Source organism: Theropithecus gelada, chromosome 7b (assembly GCF_003255815.1).
Source record: "Theropithecus gelada isolate Dixy chromosome 7b, Tgel_1.0, whole genome shotgun sequence".
Taxonomy (NCBI): Eukaryota; Metazoa; Chordata; class Mammalia; order Primates; family Cercopithecidae; genus Theropithecus; species Theropithecus gelada.
This window is the reverse complement of record NC_037675.1, coordinates 6,029,689-6,057,107: the sequence shown is the minus strand read 5'-3', so window position 1 is coordinate 6,057,107 and position 27,419 is coordinate 6,029,689. Positions and strand designations below refer to the sequence as shown.

Below are 27,419 nucleotides of genomic sequence, written 5' to 3'. Positions count from 1 at the left end.
ATTCCATTGACCTGACTTGATCTGTTTTAAGAGTTGTGCAGGCTGGGCGTGGTGGCTCACACCTGTAATCCCAGCACTTTGGGAGGCTAGGGTGGGTAGATCATGAAGTCAAGAGATTGAGACCATCCTGGCCAACATGGTGAAACCCCGTTTCTACTAAAAATACAAAAATTAGGGCTGGGCGCAGTGTCTCACACCTGTAATCCTAGCACTTTGGGAGGCCAAGGCAGGCGGATCACCTGAGGTCAGGAGTTCGAGACCAGCCTGGCCAATGTGGTGAAACCCTGTCTCTACTGGAAATACAAAAATTAGCTGGACATGGTGGCAGGCACCTGTAATCCCAGCTACTCAGGAGTCTGAGATGGGAAAATCGCTTGATCCTGGGAGGTGGAGGTTGCAGTGAACCAAGATCACACCATTGCACTCCAGCCTGGGGAACAAGAGTGAGACTTTGTCTCAAAAAAAAAAAAAAAAAAAAAAAAATTAGCTGGGCATGGTGGCATACCTCACCCCTGTAGTCCCAGCTACTCGGGAGGCTGAGGCAGGAGAATCACTTGAACCCGGGAAGCAGAGGTTGCAGTGAGCCTAGATCGCGCCACTGCACTCCAGCCTGGCGACAGAAAAAAAAAAAGAGAGTTGTGCAAATATTTCTTTCGATATTTCTGGTAAACTATTAACAAGTGATTGGCAGAACTGTAGTGTTCTGATGTGCTTATTTTATAGCCACCAGACCTTCAGAGCATATTCACTTGCAAACTTATATTGTTAGAAAATTACTGAAAAATGGAAGACTCAAAATCATCTTGATTGAGGCTAAGTATTAAGGGCTAGCCTCAATAAGTCAAACTTTTAGGCCATTTCATCTTAAAATTGCTCATGTTTCTGGCAAAATAGCCCAAACAAAAACTGTCAAAGTAAGAAAGTTAAACTGCTGACCCTGGGACACTCTTTTTATTACCTGGCTGACCAAACATTTTGTTTGCTCAGGACTGGGGCATGGGACTGTCAGTGCTAATACCGGGGAATTCCAGGTCAAACAGGGATGAGCTCTTCCCCCTCTCGACTACTCACTATCTTGGATGTTGCCTGCCTGCCCTGTCTCTGCTCTAGCAGGTCATTTATGCAAGGGGCCAGCCACATTGGGAAGAAAAGTACCGCCATCTTGGAGGTCTCCTATATTGAATCAAGATAACCAAGTCTGAGTCTGCTGCAGAATTCATCCACATTCTCTAACCTAGATACAGATTGTAGCTTCTTCTTAGAGACTTTATTCCTTCTTATAGGAATTGCTGAAGCCTGAAAGATCTAAAAAAAGGTTCAGAATCCAAAACAGTCAAGACTCCCTTGATTTAGTTCAGATGGAAAAAGGCTCATCTCTCATGTGCCAAGCATTCTTTAAAACAACCAATTCCAGTTTCCAAAAATGTATGACCCTTATACTGCCCTATTCATCATACCTGAGTTTATTCTTCAGGGCCCTACTATGTCTCCAAAAAAGCAAAGGAAATATATGCTACAACTGATTCCATCACGTGGTATCAAATCCAGCACATGTGGATGGTAAGTGGGCCTTGGCTCCACGTATAAGGTCCTGTTTTGAGTCACCCCTCTGTGTCAGCCCTTCCCAGACTTGACTTCAGAATTCACCTTGGTCCACCATTCATCCTTAACGTTTAGCTTAAACCTCATTTGCTTTACAGGACTTGCATGGAATCAGATCTACTTTCATACTCCTTCTCAATGTGTGGTTGACTGAAAATTGCTCCGCTATCCAGGAGTAGGAAATGGACCTTGTTTTTTAGAAAGTCTCAAATTTCTAAGGATAGCCAACTTTTATCAGCCTCTCATGTTTTACTGACCCTGTGAATTCAGAGGTTGCCCGTTTTTATCTCAACTGTTCTTTTTATCTGCCTGCTTCTCCGCATGCCCTCCTTCACTATGATGACATACTTTGTACTACAAAATAGTATATACTTTATTGGTAAAATAAAATTAAGACAGTAAACTGACTTGGAAAATATATTCTGGAGGGTAAATAAAAATTTTTCCTAAACTGTCAGTGCCAGTGTCATGCAGTGATATGGAGAGTTAAGAGCTGATGGCTGTTTACACTTTTCTTTGTCTGAAGCAACAGTGAGTGAAGTGACTGGCTTTAGAAGCCCAGTCTTCTTCAGCAACGTCAAGAATACTTCTCTGCAAATGGAGTCTGTTTGGGAGCCTGAGCTTTAGGGTCAGAATTTATTAGATGGTGTAATGTTTACTTAAGGAAAGCATTTTCCCGAGTTTATAAGGAAATCTACCACTCCATGAAATTCTAGAAAGCTATAACTAATACAGAAGGCTGTAGTCCTTGAAGACTTGATTTTATGCATGATTGGATGAGATGCCGTTGCTGTTGCTACCCCACGACTGTCAGTAGTCAGACTGAGAAGTGCCCTCTACCAAGTACCAAGGGCCGGGTACTCCTCAGAGGCCCTCCATCTGCCTGAGGTAGCTGCCTGCAGTGTAGTATCATGGTGAGCCATGGAAATGAGTCAGCCATTGTGGCAGCTTGTGAACCACCCTAACTCTACCTGCTGTCAGTTTCTAATCATAGAGTGAGGGCTCAGGGTCAGCGTGGGTGCATGGCATCAAGCCACATGGCTTAACTTCTGAGATAGCCATTGTAAGAGTCTGTAATCCAAAACATTTGGGAACCCCGCCTGGAGGTCAGTGGTTGATCCAGAACCATCTGTGGCCTCCCAGGAAGGGAGAGATTTGTGAGAAACAGCAGGTTGTTTTTCCACTCTTCCACTGAGTACTAATGCCATTGCCATGACCAACCTGACTGTCCTGTGGTATGTAGCACCAAATCCTCCCACTGGCAAGACCCTGAACTGGTGTTTTCAGCCAGATCACAAAAGCTTGAACAGTAATTTCTTACTGATGTAAAGCGAGAAACTCTATAAATGCTTTTTAAAATGTTGAAACCTGCCAAGCCACAGCAGTATGGACTTTTCCTTCCTTGGGATTTGAATAAAGGAAGATTCTTCTCAGTGAAAAAACAAATATATATATATACACACACACACATACATAAAATATATATATTATATATATTATATATATATATAATTAGTCAAGTAGTAATATTTAGTAACCTGCTCTTCCAGTCTGTTCACCGTCTGTACACCATACTCAGCCCCTCCTATATCACACACAATACTTTTTCTCACATTTCCACCTTCTCTATCTATCAGAATCCTCAGGCCTTCTCAAATCGTAGCTCTTCTAGCATCTCCTGACTTTTACCTGTCTCTTTCTCATTGGCTCTTACCTAAGGACAGGGATGGAAACAATAAGTTTCCACATATGTATCTCTCGTCACACCTCAACTGTATTCTGAGAGGCTTAAGGACAGAGACTGTCTTAAAAATTTTCTGTCTTCCCTGTGGTTGCTGCTTCTCATAGAGTCAGTATACACTAATTTTAGTAGAGTCTTTTGGTAGGAACATGTGATTGACAGAGTGAGTAATTCAGGTAAGTGATAAAGGAATTTAGAGAAAGAGGGGATATTCCTGTGGTGGCTTGACTGATGAGGTCTTCCATAACCTGAAAGATTAGTTGGCTTTGGATAGATGGGACAACAGGAGAGAAGGCACGGATGTTGGTGTGAGCACGACAGTAAAATCAATTGTTTAAACAAGCACTCATGGCAGAAAACTGGCTTTGCTGCCCAGGCCAACACTTTTCACCCATCCACCTTTGTCCTTTTGTCCTGTGGACCTTCCAACCAGTCAGCACGATAAAGTGGTAGAGGCCTTGCTGCCATTGACACATATCCACGTTGTCACTGCTTTGCCCTGACCACAGCCACTCTATTCTTGGATCTTCATTTGGCTAGACTTTATCTCTTTTGTAATTCCCAAAAATGATCTTGGTGCTGCTTGCATCATGTTTGGCCCTGTCACCCAGTCTGCCCTTTGCTCACTGTGCCCTTTGATTTTGTTTGCTAATGGACTTTGGGCCCCATCACTGATCTGGTCTCTACAGTTTCTTCCTGGCCAGCTCCTCGCCAGGTCCCTATGCCACGATCTGGTGAGCTGAGAGCTGTTTGGTTGTAGCAGAGAGCCCTGGAGTCTGTGGGGGGAGGAAGAGGAGATCAGATCATGAGAAGTCTCAAATTCCCAGAGAGGAAGAGTTTGGGCTTGATCCTGTGAGCACTGGTGGTAGGTGGTAGGAAAGGGAAGGATGGGACAAATTCCAGAGGTCTTCTAAGGTGGAATCAGTGGTATTGGTGGATAATGGAATGGCCTTGGGCATCAGAGGAAAGGGCTGAATCACAGATTATGCTGAGGTTACTGAGCGGTTGAGAGAATAGTCATTGACAGATATAGGGAAGTCAAATGGGGAAGCTGCTTTCTCAGGGAAAGTTGTTTAGTCTGGGGCTTGTCCACAGGATGTGCACAGGGGTATGTGCAACTGTGGCATTAGAACTTAGGTGAGAGCTCAAGACCAGATGTGTAGATTCCAGATCAGCTACAGGTAGGGGAAGTTGTGGGAGTGGGCAGAGAGAGACACTAAGGACTGATGGCTGAGGCAGGCCATGGCTAGGGTGGCAGGAAAGCCAGAGACAGGCAGTAAGAAAGGTAGGGGGAGAACCAGGAGCCTCCAGTGTCATGGCAGCCAGAGAAGGAGAACATAGAAGAGGGTGTCAGAAACTCAGGAAGGATGAGGGCTGACCAAAGGCCATCTACCTTGGCCAGAAAGGATCAGAGATTTTTGAGAATGTGTTTTCAGGAGTGAGGTGAATAAACAGGTCAGCGCAATAGCAACCCAAGAAGCTAGTCAGGAAACAAACGCCAGATAAGGAAGGAGAAAAAATAGAAACTGGAGGAGAAAGCCAAACTGATTGAAGCTTTTTCCTCTAAGATTGAGAGGGTAAATCCAGGGGCCCAAGTGAGAGGGTGACGTTAGCAACCTGTTGCGCCCTTGGAATCCAGAGCCCAGGTCAGCAGTGAGACCCACCTGGGCTCAGATGCCAGCCCTGCCCCCTGCTGACCAGTGGCTTCACCTTGCCGAGCTTCTATTTCCTCGTTTGTAAGATGGGTATAATAGCACTTATTTCATAGGTTCAGTATGCTGATTTTAAAAAAAAAAAACAGCGTGTGAGATGATTTATAGGATACTTGACATGTATAAGAGTTCGTAAATATAGCTGCTATTATTGTAGCTATTTTTATTTTAATATTATCAGTTAGATCAGTTGTACAAATAGCAAAAGACATAATGTACACAAAGGTCACACAAGCACACCTGAATGTCAGTAGGACATCAGTGGATAAGTGGGTAAAAGGTGTGCTTAGATAAATTCCACATAAGGAAATACATGTGATAAACACCACATAACGTTAAGACTTGGTAACAATAAAGTCTTAAAATATGAAATATTATTTGATACTCAGAGGAAAATATGACAATATTGTCAAAATTATAGTAAGTTGGACATTGTATTAGTCAAAGTAAACTAGTTTATACTCTGGTAACTAATTACCTCTAAACCTGCACATCTTAAAACTACAAACGTTTATTCCTCACTCATGCTACGTGTTTATTTCAGTGGGCAGGAGGGCTCTGCTGATTGTCGTCCCACTAGGACCCCAGCTGATGGAGGTGACATCTCAACACCTGCTTCTGTGGTCACCACCTAGCCAGGAAGAGCAATGTCACACCTCACACACTGGCTCTTAAAGGCTGCTACTAGAAATGGCACTTGGTTGTTTCCTTTTCCATTTCATTGGTTTGGGTGTCCGAGGGAGAAAACATTTAGTCATGAGTGCTTAGTTTCTGTTTCTGGTTGGGCCGGTAAAGCCCCTTCTTCATCACTCTTTTTCGCTTATCACTAGAGACAGAAACTACAAACCATGACTTCAGGCTGCTAAAAACCTGAAACAAAAGAAACAGAACAATAACAACAAAATAAGGCAGGTTGGACAAGCTTGAGAGCTTGCCCAGCCCATAGCCCACAGACTGCATGTGGCCTGGGACAGCTTTGATTGCAGCCCAACACAAATTCGTAAACTTTCTTAAAATATTATGAGATTTGTTGTGTGATTTTCTTTAGCCCATCAGCTGTCATTAGTGTTAGTGGATTTTATGTGTGGCCCAAGACAATTCTTCGTCTAGTGTGGCCCAGGGAAGCCAAAAGATTAGACACCCCTGGTTTAAAGCAAGGCTCATGCCCATGCCTAACTTGAGAAGCAGCACACACTCACCTGTGTCCAGAGAAGAGGAGAATAATCATGGCCACAGGCAGCAGCCTGTGTCATGTGGACCTCTTTCCTTCTCTCCTTCACTCCATCTCTTCTTGCCATTCAGTGCCTCTGCCTTACTGCAGGATGTCATCAGCTTTCACTTGGAAGAATGCAGTAGCTTTTCCTCCATTCTCTACCCTTTCTAATTGATCTTGCAGGCCACCAACTTACCTTCCTAAAGCACAAATTGATCATGCCATGCCCCTGCTTTAAACCAAGTGACTCCTCACTGTCTGTAGGGCGAAGTCCAGCATCAGCCCTCACTCCTTCCCCACATTCCTTGTGTTCTAGACACATCAGATCTCTCCACATTTTCTCATACTGTATGTTCTTTCTTGCCTATGTCTTACACTTGCAATGCCTTCTAGCTGGAATCCCTTCATACCTCTCACAGCCTCTTTATTTGAGAGAACATAATCACCTGCTCTCTGATGAATGCTTCCTTGACATTTGTGGTTCTCTTCTCTGTTGTCTGATAGCATCTGGTGTGGCCTTGGGATCTAGGACCTAGCAGAGAGGTGAAGGGGCAGGACGGGAAGCCCTTCCAGAGGGGAACAGGCACAGGGACTCCTCAGCCGTGAGTCCAGGAGAAAGCAAAACTGGTTTCTGACTATTGAGACACTCACAGGTCCCCTAGAGTTTGGAGACAAATTGGTGATTGGCACATAGAAAACTAAGCTGATGAGGAAATGACAAACGTGATAACTTGAGGGAAAATAATTTTCACAAAAAAGAATACAACATATGACTTCTTTGTGGCTAATATTTCCATAATTATAATTTTATTATGGAATGCTTAACACCGAAAATTAATTTAACCATAAGTGTTGCTGTAACAGTGTTGAAAAGAATAGGGGAGGAGAAAATGTATGTCTTAGGGGAGATGTAAGAGAGCTAGCAACTTCCAGAGTAGGAGGTTGAATAGGTGCTATTGAAAATTGAAATTGAAGAACCGGCATAAGCAGGATAATCATGGCATTAAGAAATAGAGACAAGTGTGGGGTGGTAGGGACGACTAAAGGAGTTAAGAATAGTCATCTCTCAGGGGCAGGAGTCAGGAGACAGATGAGGCGTCCTGTTGGACTTTTTAAACAGAAGTTGAAAACACATGAAAAAAAAGTCAAAAAAGGTAAAAACAAAATACGTAAAGATATTTTGCTGACATTGCTTATTATAGTAAAAATTGCGAATAGCAGTATCCAACAATGGAGGCAGCAGCAATATAATGCAGGGGAAAGAAAGAGAGCTGTCAGGTTAGACACACACAGAGTTCAAAGGCAGGGTCTGCCCTGCAGTAGACTGTAGACTGTTGGACACTCAGTTTCTGTCTGTAAAGGGGGTCCTAATAATAAGAATCACTGTAAGGGACAAATTGAATTATGTAACATGCCCATAGAAGGGGCTAAATAAATGTTTGCTCCCTCCCTTAACTACAGCTAATAAACAGGATAGAATTTTATGTAGACATTCAGAACTTAGCATACTAATTATCTATAAAAATAGAGAATAAGTGAAAAAAGCAGAAGACAATTATATATCTCTGTCTGAGCACCATTGTTGTAACTATGTAAATACTGTGCTTTCAGATAGATACAGACAAAAAGGAAACAAAAATGAGAATATTTTTGTAAGGCTTGTGAGGATATGGGTGATTTTTAAGCTTCTCATTTCTTATAGCTATTTTGAATTGATACGAAATTAAGAGGACTCTGAATATTCATTTCACCCTTCATAGTTTTGAAAGCCGTTATCTTGTTCGGTCCTATTGTGAATTGATACGAAATTAAGAGGACTCTGAATATTCATTTCACCCTTCATAGTTTTGAAAGCCGTTATCTTGTTCGGTCCTAATAATAAGTATAAGCAGTGACACCAGCACTGTCCTTTGCATTTGTCCTTTATACATAAAGAGAGATGGACTTTGCTTTAGTAGGACTTTCTAGAACATGCTTATCTGCATGGTTTTTGTGGTGCTCTCTCACTTTGTGGACAAGATGAAGGTCTGGTGCCTAAGCTGGCTTTTCTCAAGGATGGAGTTGTTGACCATCTGAGAAAATGTTTTCCTGTGCCCACATGCCATAGGGGAGGGCTGCCATTTCAACAGGGCTAACCCACAGCCGTCAACAATAGCTTCTATCAGCTTTTTGTAACTGTGTTCCTCTGATGGAAAGCTCCAGGGCAGCTGCATCATTTCCTTCCTCTTTTGTGCTCAAGGCTCACCCTGCTCAAGAAGCCCTGGCTGCATTTCCCAGAAGTTATTTCATCAGCCAATAGAACCTATGACCTTGTACCATCCTTCATGTTGCCCTTGCTGTCAGTAGGCTCTTGTTTATCCTTCCATCTTTTCTTTGTGAAATATCACTCAGAGATTTGTCCGTAGGAGTAATGAGAGAGCTTCCTCCATTTATGTCTTGACTGCTTAGTATTCCATAAACAAATGTAGTTTGTTTAACCAGTCTCCTAGATAGAGGTTTCCTTTATTTGTAAACTTTTGCTTTCACAATGTTGCATTGAATGCTTCTGTATTTTCATCACAATGTGTGTGATGCGCACCTGTCAGTGTAGGACAAACTCCTAGAAGTGGAACTGCTGGGTCAAAGGGGATGTGCATGGAAAATTTTGTTAGCTGTTGCCCTCAAGCCTCTCCACACCAGCACTGTGAGCACATTTCCCCAAAACCTTGCCAACATAAGGAGTTCTACTTTTTGATGTTTGCCAATCTGGTAGGTGAAAAATGTTTTCTCACTGTGGTTTTAATTAGTCTTTCTTTGATTAAAGAAACTGTGTATCTTTTTATATTTTAGAACTTTTTATTTCCTTTTCTGTTCACTGCCTGTTGGTAGCCTCTGACCATTTTTCTGATGGTCATTGGTCTTTTTCCTAATCATTTGAGAGAGCTCTTTATGTACTAGGGAAATTGGCCCTTTGTGATATGAATTTCAAATATTTGTTCTCGGCCGGGCGCGGTGGCTCAAGCCTGTAATCCCAGCACTTTGGGAGGCCGAGACGGGCGGATCACAAGGTCAGGAGATCGAGACCATCCTGGCTAACACGGTGAAACCCCGTCTCTACTAAAAAATACAAAAAACTAGCCGGGCGCAGTGGCGGGCGCCTGTAGTCCCAGCTACTCGGGAGGCTGAGGCAGGAGAATGGCGTGAACCCGGGAGGCGGAGCTTGCAGTGAGCTGAGATCCGGCCACTGCACTCCAGCCTGGGCGGCAGAGCGAGACTCCGTCTCAAAAAAAAAAAAAAAAAATATTTGTTCTCAGTTTGTCATTTGTCTTTTGACTTTGCCCATAGTGGTATTTGCCATGCATAATTTTTTAAATGTTTGCATAATTAAATTTTTCTATTGTTTCTTTTGTGGCTTCTGGGATTTCTGGTTTCCTTAGAAAGGTCTTCTTCACTGCAAGATCATTTTTAAAAACCTAGAATTTCTTCTAGCATATGAGTGATTTCATTTTTATTTTGAAATGTTTGATCCCTCCAGAATTTATCCTAGTGTGAAGTGTGGCTCCAACATAATTTTTTTCAAGATGGCTATGCTTTGTCCAACACTATTTATTAAACAATCCATCTTTACCCTATTATTCCAATGCCACCTTTTTCACCAGCTACATTTCCTGGATGTATTTAGGTATATTTCCAGTCTTTTGTGTTCCGTTGATGATCATGAACACGTACCATCAGCAGATTGCAGCTTTGTGCTATGTTTTGCTGTGGGCAGTGGGGCGGTGCTCATACCCCAGAATTGCTTGTTTTCATACTTTTCTTGGCTATTATAGCTGGTTCATTTTTCCAAATGAACTTTGGAATGCTTAATTCCAAATATAAAAATCTTACGATTTTTATTGTGTATCTGTTAAGTTTATAGGTAATTTAGGGAAGATTGACATGTTTGTGATGCCAAGTTTTCCAATGCGAGTTCATTTATTCAAGTCTTTTGAGCCTGAAAGAGCATTATAAAGTTTTCTTATCTCCTTTTCTTGATTGTGAACTCCCTGGGAGCAAGAATGGAGTCAAGTTTTGAGTATGGCCAATTAGTAATGATTTATATAATTACCGACAAAAGAAACATAATTTTCATTAAATATTTTTAGAACCTATTTTTTTTCTAACGTCATTGCTTGCCATTTTGTGAGTTGTTTTCTGCACATCAGAGAAAGGCAAGATGCAATACAAATGCTGATGTCAAATGTCAGCATTTTAATCCTTAAAGTCATCTCTTGATTGGTGTGTTCTTTATATATTTTTAATAAAAAATTGTATTTACTTAGAAGCTTCAGAATGTCAACAAAATGGCTGCAACTTTTTTTTTTTTTTTTTTTTTTTTTGCAATTACAGAGCGGTATTCACTTTACAGAACAACAATCATTTCATATAAGCTGCATCAGAGACAACTGAAGATTAAAAAACTGTCATCCCCATGTATAACTAATTTGTGCTATGCACTAACAAGAACCTGCTTTTAATTTCCACGCCAGTTTACAACCCCCATACTGTACTAGGCAAGGTTAGTGGCTATTGAAAATACCACCAGGACAGGGATATCTAAAGACATATTTGGTAGTGTGTTAACTATACAAAAAAAAAAAGACACTGTACAGTTTAAAAACAAATCTTACACAGCCTTACATTTCAATTTTTTTCTTTAAAAGGAATGAGTTAAATGCTTTATAGACAAGAAAAAAAACTATGCTAGAACCAACTTATTCATCGTCATCTTCATCTTCCTCCTCCTCCTCATTCTCATCCTCTTCATCTTCCTCATCTTCCTTCTTTTTCTTGCTTTTTTCAGCCTTGACAACTCCCTTTTTTGCTACAGCAGGCTTTCCTTTAGCTCAATATGCAGCAATATCCTTTTCTTATTTTTCCTTCAGCTTCACAGCCTTCTTTTCATAAGGCTGCTTGTCATGTGAAAGACATATTATGATATTGTCATAAAGCAGCAGTGTTGTTCCACATCTCTCCCAGTTTCTTTGCAACATCATTAGTGGACAGGCCAGGATGTTCTCCTTTGATATTTGGGCGATACTCAACAGAACAGAACAGAACAGAACAGGAAGAAGGCCAAAGGAGGCCTCTTGGGTGCATTGGGATCCTTGAACTTTTTTTTTTTTTTCTTTTGAGATGGAGTTTCACTCTTGTTGCCCCGGCTGGAGTGCAATGGCGCAATCTCGGCTCACTGCAACCTCTGCCTCCCAGGTTCAAGCGATTCTCTTACCTCGGCCTCCCAAGTAGCTGGTATTACAGGCACCCGCCACCATGCCTGGCTAATTTTTTTTTGTATTTTTAGTAGAGACGAGGTTTCACTGTCTTGGCCAGGCTGGTCTCGAACTCCTGACCTTAGGTGATCCACCCGCCTCGGTGCTGAGATTACAGACCTGAGCCACCGCACCTGGCCTGAACATCTTTTTTTGTCTCCCATTTAGGAGAGATACAGGTTTTCATTTCTCTTTCATAATGGGCCTTGTCCGCCTTTGCCGTATCTTCAAATTTTCCTTTCTCTTTAGCAGACATGGTCTTCTACCTCTCTGAGCACTTTTTAGCAAACTGAGGAGTTGACTGAAGCATCTGGGTGTTTGTTCTTATGTGCCTCCCTACAAGTTTGCACAAAAAATGCATATGATGGCATTTTCTGTCTTGGCTTCTTAGGGTCTCCTTTGCCCATGTTTAGTTATTTTCCCTCAGCAAGGCACAGAGTTGCCCAGTGCCCATCCGGATCTCACTTGCCCCAGTGCTATCTCTGTGGAGCTCAGTGTACTGCAGTGGCTGTGATATCGGGAGCCAGGTGCAGCCTCCTCACTCTCTCTGCTCTATACCATTGCTGTCCAGCCAGTGCAGCTCCTATTCGATAAGTGTGTTCTTAAAAGAGCATTCTGTGTAGATAATCCAGGGGCTTCACATTTAGATACTTGAGTTTTTCTTCACTAGGAATAGTGGCAAATATAATGTGATTTTCCAGCTCTAATCTTCCCTCCTCCATAACCCTGGCACAGATTTTGAGGTAGCCTTGGCCTAGGAAGTTGCCAAAAGGCAATACTGGGTTGGACAAAGAACAGTCCACTGGCATCTATGTGCATGTCCTCCAGACAGGAGAGAGGTGACCAAGCAGATGGGGACAAGACACGGGTGTTCTGTGTTCTGAGCGTCAGCGTGCGTCCTGTTTGGTTAGCACAAAGTGAGTCTGGGAACTTTGCACTTAGCACCTTGGCAGCCCAGGTCTGGGAACTGTGGTGCCTTCTCCTAAAGTTAGGTCACTAATCTTCGACTGGCTGTTTGCAGGACCAGTTCTCTAATGGATGGCATTTGTCAAGTGGAACCCTGGAGCTTCTTAATAAACTGCCTCCCCACTTAATGCATGATGTCAAAACCAGGTTGAAATGCAACGTAAGGAGAGAGGACTGTGCTGTGGTCTGTGTAGGGAGGGGTGTGACCAGTTCCACCTGCTGTTTGTGGAACAGGAAGATAGTGGGATCAGATGCATTTAACATGTGGATACAGTTCTGAGGAGTTTTAACTGGTTTTCTTTGAACATTAGAAAAGCACATTTATTTTCCCTTAGAGCAAAAAAGTACTGTTTCTTTTTAAGTGATTTTATTGTAACTCATGGGGCTGTTCTCCCAACATTCATGTTTTATAGTTTGCACGATATGCACAAAGGTCATAGATGTGCCAGCCTGGCCTAGTGGCCTCCGTCCTGTATTTAGAAACCAGTTACAGGAACAGAAGAGGATTGCTCTTTTGTTTCCTCAGGCCACTTTTGGTCATTTCAGGCAGAAACAGTCTCTGCATTGGAATTTTCCTGTACAGATCCTGCAATTCAGGAACAGAGCATTTAGCAACAACAGTGAAAATATAATGTGTGACAGCTGTGGAGAAGAATTTGCCTCCAGTGAGGGGAAAATGCTGTGTTCAAAGCGGATTTCTGATGAGCCTATTAATGGGTGTTTGGGAAGCTGAATATGTCGCTGCCATTTTGAGATAAAAGGCCCAAGGTGTTTGTTCCTGAAGCTAATGAGGAAGCCCTTTCCCAGCCTCAGCCTCGCCTCCCCAGCAGGACTGTTGAGATGTGCACGCAGGGTCTACTCCACATCTGGCCCTCCTGAAAAGAAGGGCTTCCATTGGGGGCCGTATCCTAGTGGAGAAGGGTGAAGCCCAGTGGGGAGGGCTCACAAAAGACCTGCTGTTGACCTGCTGGCTTCAGGTCCCCCGGGCTAGGGGTAGATAGGCCAGAAAAGAAACCAGAGGTGTCTGTGGTAGGAGCAGCAGGGGCCCTGGCTTCCAGGCCTGTGGAGCAGGGAGGCTGTGGCAGTTCAGGATCTGGGATAAGAACTGACAAAATGTTCTCCTAAACTCTGGCCCTTCCTGTCTTCCTTACCTTCCCTGTGTGCATACACATGCACATGTGCACATACAGGAAGGCCCAGAGCTCAGTTTGCAGAGTTGTGAAGCTGCCACAAAGCTTCACTCCCAGTGTTTCCCCCACCACTGATGCTTGTCTTTGTGGGTTTATTCTCATGCATGAAAGTAGGGTAAAAATGTGTCCCCAAATCAGACACCTGTCACCTCTTTAGAGGCACTTCCATCCTGTCTTGCTCTCACTGTCATTGCTGTCCTGGATCTCATTATCTTTGGGGAGATATTCAGTATGATTTTATTAACATCTTGGCCTCATCTTAGAAATAATTAAATGTGAATATTCAAATTAATTAGCCCCCAGATGTATCTTCTGCAGAAAAAACTCCACTAACAAGAAGTCAGTTACAGTTGTGGAAAACATGCAAAATGAAAGAAATGGTTTTTTGTCAGACATGTGAAGACCACTGTAGAGAAGCTCCAACAAATTCAGTTATCAATTTGAAGAAACATTATTTAATATAGAACATTTTGACAGTTGATCAGACAGGAGAAAATTGGCACACAGCTGTTATTTTAGCTTCTGGTTGGGGGAGTTGATGAGTCTTGAGTGTGATAAAGTAAGGAACGCTTTGGACTGAATCAGAGACCTGTCCTCTAATCCTAGCTTTTTTTTTTTTTTTTTTTTCTCATCTTTAAAATGGGGAAGATACCATTGCTCAGAATTGTGAAGATTAAGCTAGAAGGCCAGGCGGGGTGGCTTACTTCTATAATTCCAGCACTGTGGGAGGCTGAGGTGGGAGGATTGCTTGAGCCCAGGAGTTCAAGACCAGCTCTGGCAGCATAACAAGACCCTGTCCCTACAAAAAAAAAAAAAAAAAAAAAAAAAAAATTAACTGGGCATGGTGGCGTGTACCTGTGGTCCCAGCTACTCAGGAGGCTGAGATGGGAGGATTGCTTGAGCCTGGGAGGTCAAGGCTGCAGTGAGCCGGAGTTGTACCACTGCACTCCAGCCTGGGTGACAGAGTAAGACCTTGTCTCTAAAAATAAATAAGTAAATAAATAAACTAGAGACATGACACACCCAGTTCCTGATGTAGAGATTTGGTGCTCAGAAATGTCCCTCCTCTCTGAGATCCTAGTACTCCCCAACATGCACTGAGTGAAATTGGTACTTCTCAGCCTGGTGATTGTCTCCCCATAGTATCATCCTATTCTATCCCTCTGACCCCATTGCCCACTGCTCCTGTCTGGGACAGTAGCTGCCTGTGTATTCATCATGCATCCTACCTTCAGATTACAAATGCCACCAGGGCGATCACTGTGTCCGGCTCAAATCTCCGTATGCCTCACAGCACTCGTATTTGTTGAATTTTATTAAATCAATATATAAGAGCCAAAAGAAAATACAGGTAGAGGCAGGCTCGGACCTGATAACATCTTTGGTTTGGCCCCAGGTGCCAGCAGCACACTCCTAGTTGGGCATCCTCAGTCCATGTTGTCACTCTCAAAACAAATCTGTTTGTCAGAGTAAAGGTCACCTTTTTTTTCCTCAGTGAACAATTATTTTTTTCTGAGATGAAAAATTTGCTTTTCTTCCCTTGAGTGTGCGTACTCAAGTAAGCAGAGTGGAGGGCCTATGGAGATGGGCATTCTCTCTGGAAACTGAGGAAACATCCCGAGCCTATGTCTCCTAACAGTCTTGGCACCTAACTAGAATCTGACCAGGGTCTCAGCACGCAACCAGCGTAGAACATCACCAGCCATTTGAATGTGCAGTTGTCTGGAGCAGCCATGCAGCAGGTCTCAGGTCTCTGCAGACGTGATGGAGAGAGTTTTCTTCTTGGGAGGGCTTCCCAAAATGATGTAAGTCCTCTGCCTTTTGCCTCAGTGGCTGAAGAGTCCCTTTGGACTTGGGTTTTGCAGAAAGAGAGGGGAGTCTGAGGGCAGAGTGTAAAGTTACACAGCCGGTGTGTAGAGCTGAGCAGCCTGTGTTAGGAACAGTCAGAGCCTCTGGACTTGTGAGGCTTCCACTCACGTGCTATGTTAGCGGTTCTTTTCCTCAAGCTTTACTGAAAGACTTGTGGTCCTGACATTTTATAGACATGAGCCCTGGAGAAGATAGCCATTCATTTTGCCGGATGACCTTTTGAATAAACCTCTAGAGGGAGGGATTGCATTGGGAGTTATACCTGATGTAAATGACGAGTTGATGGGTGCTGACGAGTTTGATTGGTGCAGCACGCCAACATGGCACAGGTATACATATGTAACAAACCTGCACGTTATCCACATGTACCCTAGAACTTAAAGTATAATAAAAAAAAACAAAAAAAACAAAAAACAAAAACCAAAACAAACAAACAAAAACCTCTAGAGAGAGTTCCAGGCAAATACTGGAGGTGGCTGTGGATGCCCAACAGAATCCAGCAAAAACACCTCTCTGTGCTGGAAGTTCCTTCTTGTACCTGATGCCTTAGAATTTAGGCAGGGGATAAATTAAAGATGAATTTCTTCTTCTTTTTTTTTATGTTACAATATAGTTAGCTATTACCTTGGTATGCTTTCTAATATATAATGGAGTTACATATGTACATTTAACTTATGCAAATCCATCTCTACAGATTAAGAGAGAGACACCCCTCCACACACACACACACACATACATCACCTTATTTGTGCTGAGCCTTCTGCCAGCCTCTCCATTCAAAGGAGCACAGCCCCCCTGCCACCCCGTCCCTATGTGATCTGGGAGCCTCACGTCACCTCTGCTGGTACCAGGGCCTGTGTGTCTCTCCTGCGAGAGAGAGCACCTGACTGTATCTTCACATTTAAAGATGTGTTTTTGTTTTCCGTTTCCTTTGTTTCACAACATGGCCTTAACCTCAAGCCACCAGTGCCATCTGTGCTTATCCGCAGCCCCAGCCATCTTCCTGGCACTGGAGGAGAACTGCTTGGACTCCCCTTGCCCAGAGACAGTGTGTTACTAAGGATGCTCAGGGCATAATTTGCTTGTAGTTAATAGTTTAGTTTCACTTTTTTATTGTTGTTGGACAGAGTCTTACTGTGTCACCCATGCTGGAGTGCTGTGGCCCGATCATAACTTACTTTTGTCTCGACCTCCTGGGCTCAAGTGATTCTCTTACCTCAGCTTCCCAAGTAGCTGGGACCACAGGCATGCGCCACCACACCCAGCTAATTAATTTTTTTTTTTTTTGTATAGATGAGGTCTTCCTGTGTCACCCAGGCTGGTCTCGAACTCCTGGCCTCAAGCAATCCTCCCACTTGGCCTCTCAAATTGCTGGGATTACAGGCATGAGCCACCACACCCAGCCTGATAGTTTCGCCTTTTAACTTGAGAACCAAGCTGCTGGTGAGATGTGACCCCACTATAAAAACAGAATGGCCAGGCACTGTGGCTCACTCCTGTTAATCCCAGCACTTTGGAAGGCTGAGGTGGGCGGATCTCTTGAGGTCAGGAGTTCTGGCCAATATGGTGAAACCCCATCTCTACTAAAAATACAAAAATTAGCCAGATGTGGTGGCGTGCTCCTGTAACCCCAGCTACCCAGGAGGCTGAGGCACAAGAAACGCTTGAACCCAGGAGATGGAGGCTGCAGTGAGCAGAGATCACACCACTGCACTCCAGTCTGGGCAACTCTGTCTCAAAAAAAAAAAAAAAAAAAAAGGTTAAAGCAGGAAGAGGGAGTTACTCCTGAGTGATTCCCCTTTGTTGTGACTACTGTTGTTTAGTACTTGCCTGAGCCCCAGAACTTGGTCTCTTTGCTGTTTCTCCTGTTTAGTGCCAGCTTCTGGCTTGGAAGCCCACGTTCACCACCTCCTCAATAAATAGATTTCTATCAGGAATATCTACCAGGGTTCTCCATGTTGCTGAAAAGTCCCTAGTTCAAGATAACCTTTAAAATGGCCAGCACCAGAATACATACATGCTAATTTGATATATTTTTAAAGGTAGAGGTTCGCTGTTGACTACTCCAGATATGTTTGGTCTCATTACATTGGTTCTAGAGAACTAATATTTTTAAAGGATGACTAATAGACTCATAGGAGTCTCTGGAATGAAAGCATCTATCTATCTTCCTCATGTCTGTTTTATCATCCAAATAAGCCCTGCACACAGTGACCAAGGCCCCAGTTGAAGTCTCAACCCTGCTCTCAACTAGCAGTGTGAATGTGGTCAAACCGTGAACTCCCTGGCCTCAGGGTCCCTGTGGTAAAGTGGGGTTAACAATATCTGCCCATTTCACAAAATTGTCATTGAAGGCAAATGAGATCATGTAAAAAAGGATTGAAAAACTATGAAGTGCTGTATAGATAAATAAAATAGCAGTTTTATTTATTATGTCGTGTTCAAAGAAAAAAGGTGAATAAATTCTCAGTCCCTGAGATTAATACCTCAAACATCCTTGATTTCCTTTGTTAAAGAACTTGGGGGAACATCCTTAATGTTTTTTAAGTTGTGAAGGGAGAGGCCCCAGGTTTCGCTCCGGGTGACATAATTTCTTTGCTGTAGTAAGATTCCAGTGGCATTTGCCTTAGCATGTATCTCGTGCTTGCAGCTAAATTAGAGCATGGTAACTATTTCCTCCCATTCCTTTTTAATCTGTGAAATCATGAGCCTTATTCTTGCCTTGTTAAGGAGGAGAAGCCAGACTACTCAGAGGACCCCCACGGAGCTCCTCAGCAAGTGGCCTGCCCAGCCTTCCCCTCCACAGCCCCTGAGCCATCACCACATTTGGGATATTCTTCTCCACCCAATTCCTTACTTTTCAGCTCATATCATCGCATTTATTGGTTTCAAGTCTCTTGTCTGGGTTGGGCTGGGAAGGAGGAACATGCAGGAATGGAGTGCCAGTCGCATTCTAGCCACCTGCATTCCCATTGAATGCAGGAGGTTGGTTGAACCCAGTGACAATTTTGAATATAAATATTTTCGTCAGAGTTAGGCTAACATTAAAGAATTTTTCTTGCCGGGCGCGGTGGCTCAAGCCTGTAATCCCAGCATTTTGGGAGGCCGAGACGGGTGGATCACGAGTTCAGGAGATCGAGACCATCCTGGCTAACACGGTGAAACCCCGTCTCTACTAAAAAATACAAAAAACTAGCCGGGCGAGGAGGCGGGCGCCTGTAGTCCCAGCTACTTGGGAGGCTGAGGCAGGAGAATGGCGTGAACTCGGGAGGCGGAGCTTGCAGTGAGCTGAGATCCGGCCACTGCACTCCAGCCTGGGTGACAGAGCGAGACTCCGTCTCAAAAAAAAAAAAAAAAGAATTTTTCTTTGGGAAAATATTTTCTAAAAGTCTGCTGAGCCAATTCGATTCCATGATGAGTTTTTTTTTTTTTTAATACAATGCAGTTAAATTTTGTCTTCATCAGGGTTGTTTTCCGTTTAAATTTACTACAAAGACCGGAGTCATTAATCATTTTTTTGACCATGTCATATATTATGACCATAGCTTCTGCTATAGCAAGTTCTCTTGTGACCATTAGTTCCACCAAGTCCAATTCTCTAAGTTAAATTTTACAGGTTTAAATGTTTTTTTGAAAACTAGATTCTTCTGTCAATGTTTGGACAATCCCAATACTCAGTTATACCACATGCAGTTTTAACTTATTGCCAGTTTTATTATCAGTTGCTTCTTTGAACGAGCCATTGGGAGATAAACAGGAGACTGATAATATATATTTATCAACTAATTATTTATTTTTTAAAAAATTGTGGCCAGGTGCAATGGCTCACGCCTGTAATCCCAGCACTTTGGGAGGCCGAGGCGGGTGGATCACCTGAGATCGGAAGTTCGAGACCAGCCTGACCAACATGGAGAAACCCCGTCTCTACTAAAAATACAAAATTAGCTGGGCGTAGTGGTGCATGCCTGTAATCCCAGCTACTTGGGAGGCTTAGGCAGGAGAATCGCTTGAACCTAGGAGGCGGAGGTTGCGGTAAGATGAGATCGTGCCAAGCTGAGATCCCACTGAGCCAAGATCGCACTGTTGCACTCCAGCCTGGGCAATAAGAGTGAAACTCCATCTCAAAACAAACAAAAAAAAAATTGTGATTAATTTTAGACATAGAGATGAAAATAGAGATAGAGTAGAAGGAAATGGCCTCAAGTCAAAAGGGGATGTTCAAGATCGTTAGTCATAAAGGAAATGCACATCAAAACCACCAAGAGATGCCACTTCATACCCACTAGGATAGCTGTAGTAATTTCTTTTTAATGGACAATAGCAACTGTTGGTGAGGATGTGGAGAAATTGGGACTCTTGTATGTTCCTGGTTGGGAATATAAAATGGTACAGCTGCTGTGGGAAAAAGTTTGGAGATTCCCCAAAAAGTTAAACATAGAATTGCCATATGACCCAGAAATTCCACTCCTGGGACACAACCCAGAAAATTGAAAACAGATGTTCAAACAAAAGCCTGTACATAAATGTTCACAGCAGTGCTATTCACAATAGCCAAAAAGTGGAAACCATCCAATGTCTTTTTTCTTTTGTGGTCTCACTCTGTCGCCCAGGCTTTAGTATAGTGGCATGATCTCAGCTCACTGCAACCTCCACCTCCTGGCTTCAAGCAATTCTCCTGCCTCAGCCTCCTGAGTAGGTGGGATTACAGGCGTGGGCCACCATGCCTGGCTAATTTTGTATTTTTAGTATTGGGATTTCACCATGCTGACCAGGCTGGTCTCAAACCCCTGACCTCAAGTGATCTGCCTGCCTTGGCCTCCCAAAGTGCTGGGGTTACAGGCGTGAGCCACCACACCCGGCCTACATTCAATGTCTATAACTGATTAAAGGATAAACAAGGCTGTCATGGCGGGTGTACTGAAGAAGACCACTGGCCTTGTGGGATTGGCTGTGTGCAATACTCCACACGAGAGGCTAAGTATATTGTACACAAAGATTCTTGATGTTCTTGCGGAAATCCCTAAAAATGCAGCATATAGAAAGTATACAGAACAGATTACAAATGAGAAGCTGGCTATGGTTAAAGCGGCTGAACATGAACTAATTCTGGCAAGAAAAATGAGGGACTGGAAACCATGGGAGCCATTAGTGGAAGAGCCTCCTGCCGATCAGTGGAAATGGCCAATATAATTATTAAGTGACTTTGATGTGTTGATGGGAAACTGATGTAATTAAATATACTGTTATATTAAGAGTGTTTTCATCTTACTGACATTTTATAATCAAGAAAAGTGATATAGAAAATATCTAGGAGACTGTTAAAATTGGTGATTATGGTAATACGGTCATGTGAATCCATTTTTGATTTATAAAGTATTCACACAAATTATTTCAAAGATGATATTTCTATGAACAGAGAGGTCATGGGAAGATTTGAAAATTATTAAAGAAAAATTCCTACAGATCTTCAATACAGAGACTATAATTAAAAAGTAAAGTTTCTTCAGTAGTATGTTCAATACGTCATTTAATTTTTTTAAGTTATCCTGAAGAAGAAAAGGTCCTTAATATAGTCTAAACAAATTTATAGATCACTGTTTGAAGTAAATAATACGAGTGAGTATTTTCAAATGTGATAAAATGGCACAAGTGACTGGTGATAAAATTTGAAATTATGGTTAACCTCCTTAGCTGTGATCTTATATATGTAAAATAAAACTTAAATATATAATTATATGTTGGATTACAAAATCCATAATGTCATTTTATTTTAGTCATTATTTTTTGAATTATATCATTTACTCTGTTTTCTTATAGTCTTAATTTTATTATATTTTGTTGTTACTATGTTATATTTGAAAACCATCAAATTCAAATACATTGTACAGTTGAAGAAATTGACTTAGTACTTAAAAGAAAGATTTCCCATTTCATAGAGGTTATTGGAGAAACTTTTCCTTTTGTTGCATTTGTGGAAGTTAGTTTTCTGGCCCGTGGCCTTTAATTTTCTTAATCAATCTAATTACATCAGGATAGAGGTAGAGTTTCTGTAAAAGAAGAGACATTAAGAGTTCCTGAAATTTGTATCTGGCATATGGATAGGCTTATATTCAAAACATCTTAGTCATGTGACTAAATTCAAAGTGGAATCACTAAATAGTTTGTAGTACGTTTCTAATATAACTGTAGGTGGGTATCAAAACAAGACAAATGCTGTTCAGGGAAAGAAGTTGGCAAGCTTAAGGTTAAAAATAAAATTACATGTGTTTTTGCCTTTAAAAAAAAAAAAAAAAAAAAGGATAAACAAAATGTGGTATATTCATACAATGAAATATTATTCAGCCATAAAAAGGAATGAATTACTGATAACAAGTTGCAGCAAGGGTGACTCTCAAAACATTATGCTAAGTGAAAAATCCCAAGACAAAAGGTCACATGTTGATGATTCTATTGATAAGAAATATATAGAATATGTCAACCTACAGAGAGAGAAAGCAGATTAGTGGTTGCCAGGGAATAGGGGACGGAGAAAATGGGAAGTGACTGCTTCATGCCTACAGGCTTTCCTTTTGCAGTGATGAAATATTCTGGAACTAGTTAGAGGTGATGGGTGCCCAACATTATGAATGTATTAAATGCCACTGAATTGTAGACTTTAAAATGTTATATGTATTTTACCTCAAAAAAGTCGTGGGGGCAAAGTGATGAATTCAAAATGTGCTACTGTGCTTTAAGACCAGTAAAGATCATTGACGGGAGTCTTAGAAACTCTACTTTCCTAGATGTCTTCTTAAAAAAACAAGTCCAGTAGGCCGGGCGCAGTGGCTCACGTCTGTAATCCCAGCACTTTGGGAGGCCAAGGCAGGCAGATCACTTGAGGTCAGGAGTTTGAGACCAGCCTGACCAACATGGTGAAACCCCATCTCTACTAAAAATAGGAAATTAGCCAGGCATGGTGGCAGGTGCCTGTAATCCCAGCTACTCCAGAGGCTGAGGCAGGAGAATCACTTGAACCCGGGAGGTGAAGTTTGCAGTGAGCCGAGATCGTGCCACTGCACTCCAGCCTGGGCTACAGAGTGAGACTCCTTCGCAAAAACAAAACAAAACAAACCACTCCAGCCCTTTTGTGTGCTCAGATTTGCTTTTAGAAAATGGATGCATGGGGGGAAGAAAACAACACTTAAGGAGATTACCTGTTTCTCCTGTTTCTTGTGTACATTGTGTTGCAGGTAAAGCAGATGCTGAAATAAATACATTTGAGAAGTATGTGAAGTGCTAAGAGGTGGGGACAGGGACAGAAAGATGAGCCTTCAGAAGAACCAGATGGGAACATGATGGTTTAATGTGGGCCATGGGGTATCAGGGCAGTAAAGAAGCCTCTTGAATCAAAGACAAACCCAGCTCAAAACCTTTCAGGGGACGTGTGTCCCCTTCTGGCTGCCTAGCATTCATTCTTCCTTTCTAAGGGCATACAAATTTCCCCTTGGGAAAGTTCTTCTCTCCCACTGCATGCAGGTAATAAATCAAAGTGTGTTGCCCACCCACTCTGAAATTGAAGGCATCCCTTCTAGTTGCTGTACTTCTGGGACGTTGACTTTCGAGTGGAGTTGGGGGAACACTGGTACTGATGTTGTAAAAAGCACATCCCTGGAGCAGCCCCCTGGTTTCTTTCCTGGATCCTGCCCTCATTTCAAGCCTGGTTCTCCAGCCTCTTTTACATTTAGTAGGCACCCCAGTGTCCTTCTGTGTACTCCTTTCTTAAGTTAGTCAGAGTTGGGTTTTGTTGCTTTAAGCAATGCATCCTATCTGATAGAAACCTCAGATGCTGAGGAGCAGCTGCTGATGGGCATTTGGTTCACTGGAAAGGACTTGCTGCAACTTGCTGAGGTTTGAGGACTCAATCTTAGACAGCATATCCTAAACATCTATTGTGTGCCAAGTCCTGTGCGAATTTGGTAGAGAAGTACAAGGGAGAATCAAAGGAAATAACAGTGAAGTCTGAGTTTAATCACTAGCTATAAAATAGTTTGATTTACAGCCAAGGGAGTTAGGTACCATAAGGAAGAATTGGTCACCCACTGATTTAAGGCAAAGATGAGCATCAGTCAACTATTTTTTCAACTCTCTTTTTAAAACACCAGCTGTCCTTGCCTATGTGAGCTTCATCTGCTCAAAGACGTGTGTGTGTGTGTGTGTGTGTGTGTACGTACATATGTATATGGGGGGTGGGAGGGAGGCCCAGACCCTTGTGGTCTTTCCCACTGAGCAATTCTGTTAGTAAGCCAGATGTCGATTATAAATAGGCTCAGAAGATAAGGACAGGCTGACCTCTATATTTTGTTGTGGCCCAGCTTGTTTGTTAGTAACAAACATTTGTTAACCACTGGCCACAGCACAACATTGGCCACGATACCATATGGATTAGTAAAGAAGTAGAAGAGACTGTTCCTACTTTCGGGGAGTTAAGGGTAAAACATGCCCAGATGCTTCAACTCAAGAATAGCTTTAAAAAATACAGACAGAAAGACATGCAAATTAGTGTAGTAAAAATGGAATATTCTGTAAAACATGGAGAAAGCAATCAAGTTTTACTATAGGATTTAATGGAGAGATATACCATGTTTTTGGATGGGACCCATCAGTATTGTAAAGGTGTCAGTTATTTCCTAGCTAATATATATTTGGCGTGTTTCCAATCAAAAATCCAATTTTTTTTTTTTTTTTTGAGATGGCTCTGTCGCGCAGGCTGGAGTGCAGTGGCGTGATCTCAGCTCAGTGCAAGCTCCGCCTCCCGGGTTCACACCATTCTCCTGCCTCAGCCTCCCGAGTAGCTGGGACCACAGGTGCCTGCCACCGCGCCTGGCTAATTTTTTGTATTTTTAGTAGAGATGGGGTTTCACCGTGGTCTCGATCTCCTGACCTCGTGATCAGCCTGCCTTGGCCTCCCAAAGTGCTGGGATTACAGGCGTGAGCCACTGCTCCTGGTCTAAAAATCCAAAATTGTTATGGAACTAAACAAGTTAATCCTGTAATTTATCTGGAAAATAAAATGCTGACATCTGCCAAGAAAATTTTGAAAAATAACAAAGGCAGCCTGCACTATCAACTATCGCAGTGTCTCATAAAGCTGTATTAATTAAAGCAGTGTCATACTGGCATATGAATAGACAAATAGATCAATGAGCTAGAATAGAGAATATAGAACCAAACCTAAATATTTAATTGAGAACTTGGTGTATATTAAAGATGTCAACTGAAAGTAGGGAAGGGATAGGCCATTTATTGTGCAAGGACGATGAACTAGTCTGTCAGAAAAAAATGAATTATATCTTCCCTTCACTCATTTTATAAAAGTAAGTCGATTTAAGGTTAATACATTTTCTAAAACTATAGAATTAATAGAAGGAAATATTGGGAATTATGTTTATAATTGGGTATTGCAATAGCTCTTTTTGAAACAAAATGCAAAACACAAAGGTTTTAACAAAAAAACAACAAAATCTATTGTATATTTTAACTTTATCTCGTTGTATCACCATAAAAGATATTTTTAACTATAAAAGATATTTTTATAACTATAAAAGATGTTTTTAACTATAAAAGATTAAAAACTAGGGTCGGGCGCAGTGGCTCATGCCTGTAACCCCAGCACTTTGGGAGGCTGAGAGACTGAGGTGGGCCGATCACCTGAGGTCAGGAGTTCAAGACCAGCCTGGCCAACATGGTGAAACCTCATCTCTATTAAGAATACAGAAATCAGCTAGGCATGATGGTGTGCATGCCTGTAATCCGAGCTTCTAGGGAGGCTGAGGCAGGAGAATTGGTTGGACCCAGGAGGCAGAGGTAGCAGTGAGCTGAGATCACTCCACTGCACTCCAACCTGGGCGATGGAGTGAGATTCCGTCTCAAAAAAACAAAACAAAACAAAAAAAAGGACATAAAGTTAAAATATACAATAGATTTTGAGAAAACATTTGTAACATATAATAGATAATAGCTTAATGTAGGGATAATAAAAACAATACTTATAAATCAATAGAAAAATATAATAGAAAAATAGACAAAGGATATCAACAGATAGTTCACAGAAGAGAAGTACAAATGACTAGTAAACACGAATCAGGGAAATGCAAATTCAAATAAGCAACTTTTTTTCAACCATAGATTGGATCAACTTTAAACACAAGTTGAAACAAGATACCCATTTTTTGCCCATCAAAGCGGCCAGAATGTAGAAGATTAATAATGCCAATTATTAATGAGGGTGAGGAAGACAGGTACTTTCATTCAGTATTGGCGGGAATGTAAATGGACCCATCTTTTTTAGAAGGCAACTTGGCAGTATCTACAAAATGTAAAACGCACATACCTCTCAGTTCCATCACAGTGCTTTCTGTATGCCCTCTCATCAGGCTTACAAGGAGGAGAGCGCAAAAGCAACGATGTCTCCTAAGGACCAGGCCTAAATTGGCACAGCAGTCTTTCTGCCACCTTCTGTAAGCCCAGACAAGCCACAGGCCAGTACAAATCACAGGGAGGGAATCTAGCTCCTGGCAGAAGAATGGAATAAGTGGAATTATTGGCCACTACATTTTCAGACAAACTACCACATAGATAGAAAAAGCGTATTCCCTCATGTACCATGCAGCATTTTTTCAGTATTTATATGTTTATATAAATTGCAAAATATTCTATTGTTTTAGTCCATATTTGCTTCCTGACCTAAACCATGTGACTGGGCACCTATTGAGTTTTTTGTTTTTAAATTTTTTTCTTGTGGTCTGTGGATAAGTTGTATAAACAAACAACTACACATTGAACCCCACCATAGTAAATGCAGTCTAAAAATTCAATTTTGTAAACCCTGGTGTTGTATTATTATGAAGTTAATTAAAAACAGTGTTTTATCAGTAGGTGCTATTGTCATAAAATCAAATCTTGTGAGACTTCCACTGTGTATAATTGATCTTACACTGAACTGAGAAAGTCCCAAGTGATTCTGAGGCAATTGATCCCTAACACACACACACACACACACACACACACACACACACAGAATTATTGCACCCCACTCTGAGAATGGGGTTAGGTAGGCTGGAAAGAGGACAGTCACCAAACGCCAATCATGTAATAGCTGAATTCACATTATTATGGCACATATTATTTTAAAATATATTTTTGTATATTTTAAAAACATGTATTTGTCCTTTTAGATTTACTAAGTGTCTGTATGTTCTGTTCATTGAAGCAAATCTCCCCTAGGTGTGTAATGTACGTCCAGTGCTCTGGGGATAGAGCTAGAGGTGAATGAGCAGTGGGAGGGGTTTGCTTGAAAAGAGTTTCTAAAGTGATCAAGTCACCTGGGTGCTAGGACAGAGCTGTGCACGGAGAAGGGGCAACTCCCCCAGCAACCTGATTGGAAGTGAGTCTTGAAAGACAAGAAATAGCTGGCCTGAAGAGACGCTGGGTTTGAAGGAGCATTCCAGTCAAAGGAGACAGCTTGAGCAAAGACTCCTCAGATAAAAGTAGTTCAACACCAGGTGTACCTGTTCTGGGTGGAGTTGGGGCCAGTAGTTTAGGTTTATTTGAGCTTAGGCGGAAAAATTAAGTGAGTACTAGGGTGTAGCCGGCCTCCTAGGCCAAGTGAGGACCCATGCAGTGGAGGGTGGGGGCCAGGCTTGTGTGTTGAGATCATCCCTCCATTGGCAGGTGGATGATGGAGTAGGTGAGAGCAAGACTAGAGGCTAGGAGGCTGCTTGGGGGGCTGCTGCCAAGATTCTGAGGAGGTGACCTGACTCTAAACTGGGAATGTGGCATCAGGACGGTCACATGTGTCAT

At 42.2% G+C, this 27,419-nt stretch overlaps 2 protein-coding genes and 1 pseudogene across 4 annotated transcripts in view; 2 read left to right on the top strand and 1 right to left on the bottom strand.

Annotated features, from left to right (window-relative positions):
* Positions 1-27,419, top strand: part of ABHD2 (abhydrolase domain containing 2) — a 113,518-nt gene that overhangs the window by 37,414 nt on the left and 48,685 nt on the right. The window lies entirely within an intron of this gene.
* LOC112628329 lies at positions 11,002-11,963 on the bottom strand (annotated as a pseudogene).
* On the top strand, positions 20,487-21,857 carry LOC112628330 (NADH dehydrogenase [ubiquinone] 1 alpha subcomplex subunit 5-like). 2 transcript variants are annotated; one of them, XM_025391102.1, is made up of 2 exons: positions 20,487-20,566; positions 20,621-21,857. In XM_025391102.1, exons 1-2 carry the CDS (start codon positions 20,487-20,489, stop codon positions 20,769-20,771), a joined length of 231 nt encoding a protein of 76 aa, XP_025246887.1. In that variant the 3' UTR covers positions 20,772-21,857. The 2 variants fall into 2 exon arrangements, with proteins under 2 accessions (XP_025246887.1, XP_025246886.1); XM_025391101.1 differs by having other exon boundaries at positions 20,487-21,857.

Bases quoted from the DNA above. Each gene is read 5' to 3' on its own strand.
- LOC112628330 (XM_025391101.1), top strand. From the start codon at position 20,487: ATGGCGGGTGTACTGAAGAAGACCACTGGCCTTGTGGGATTGGCTGTG.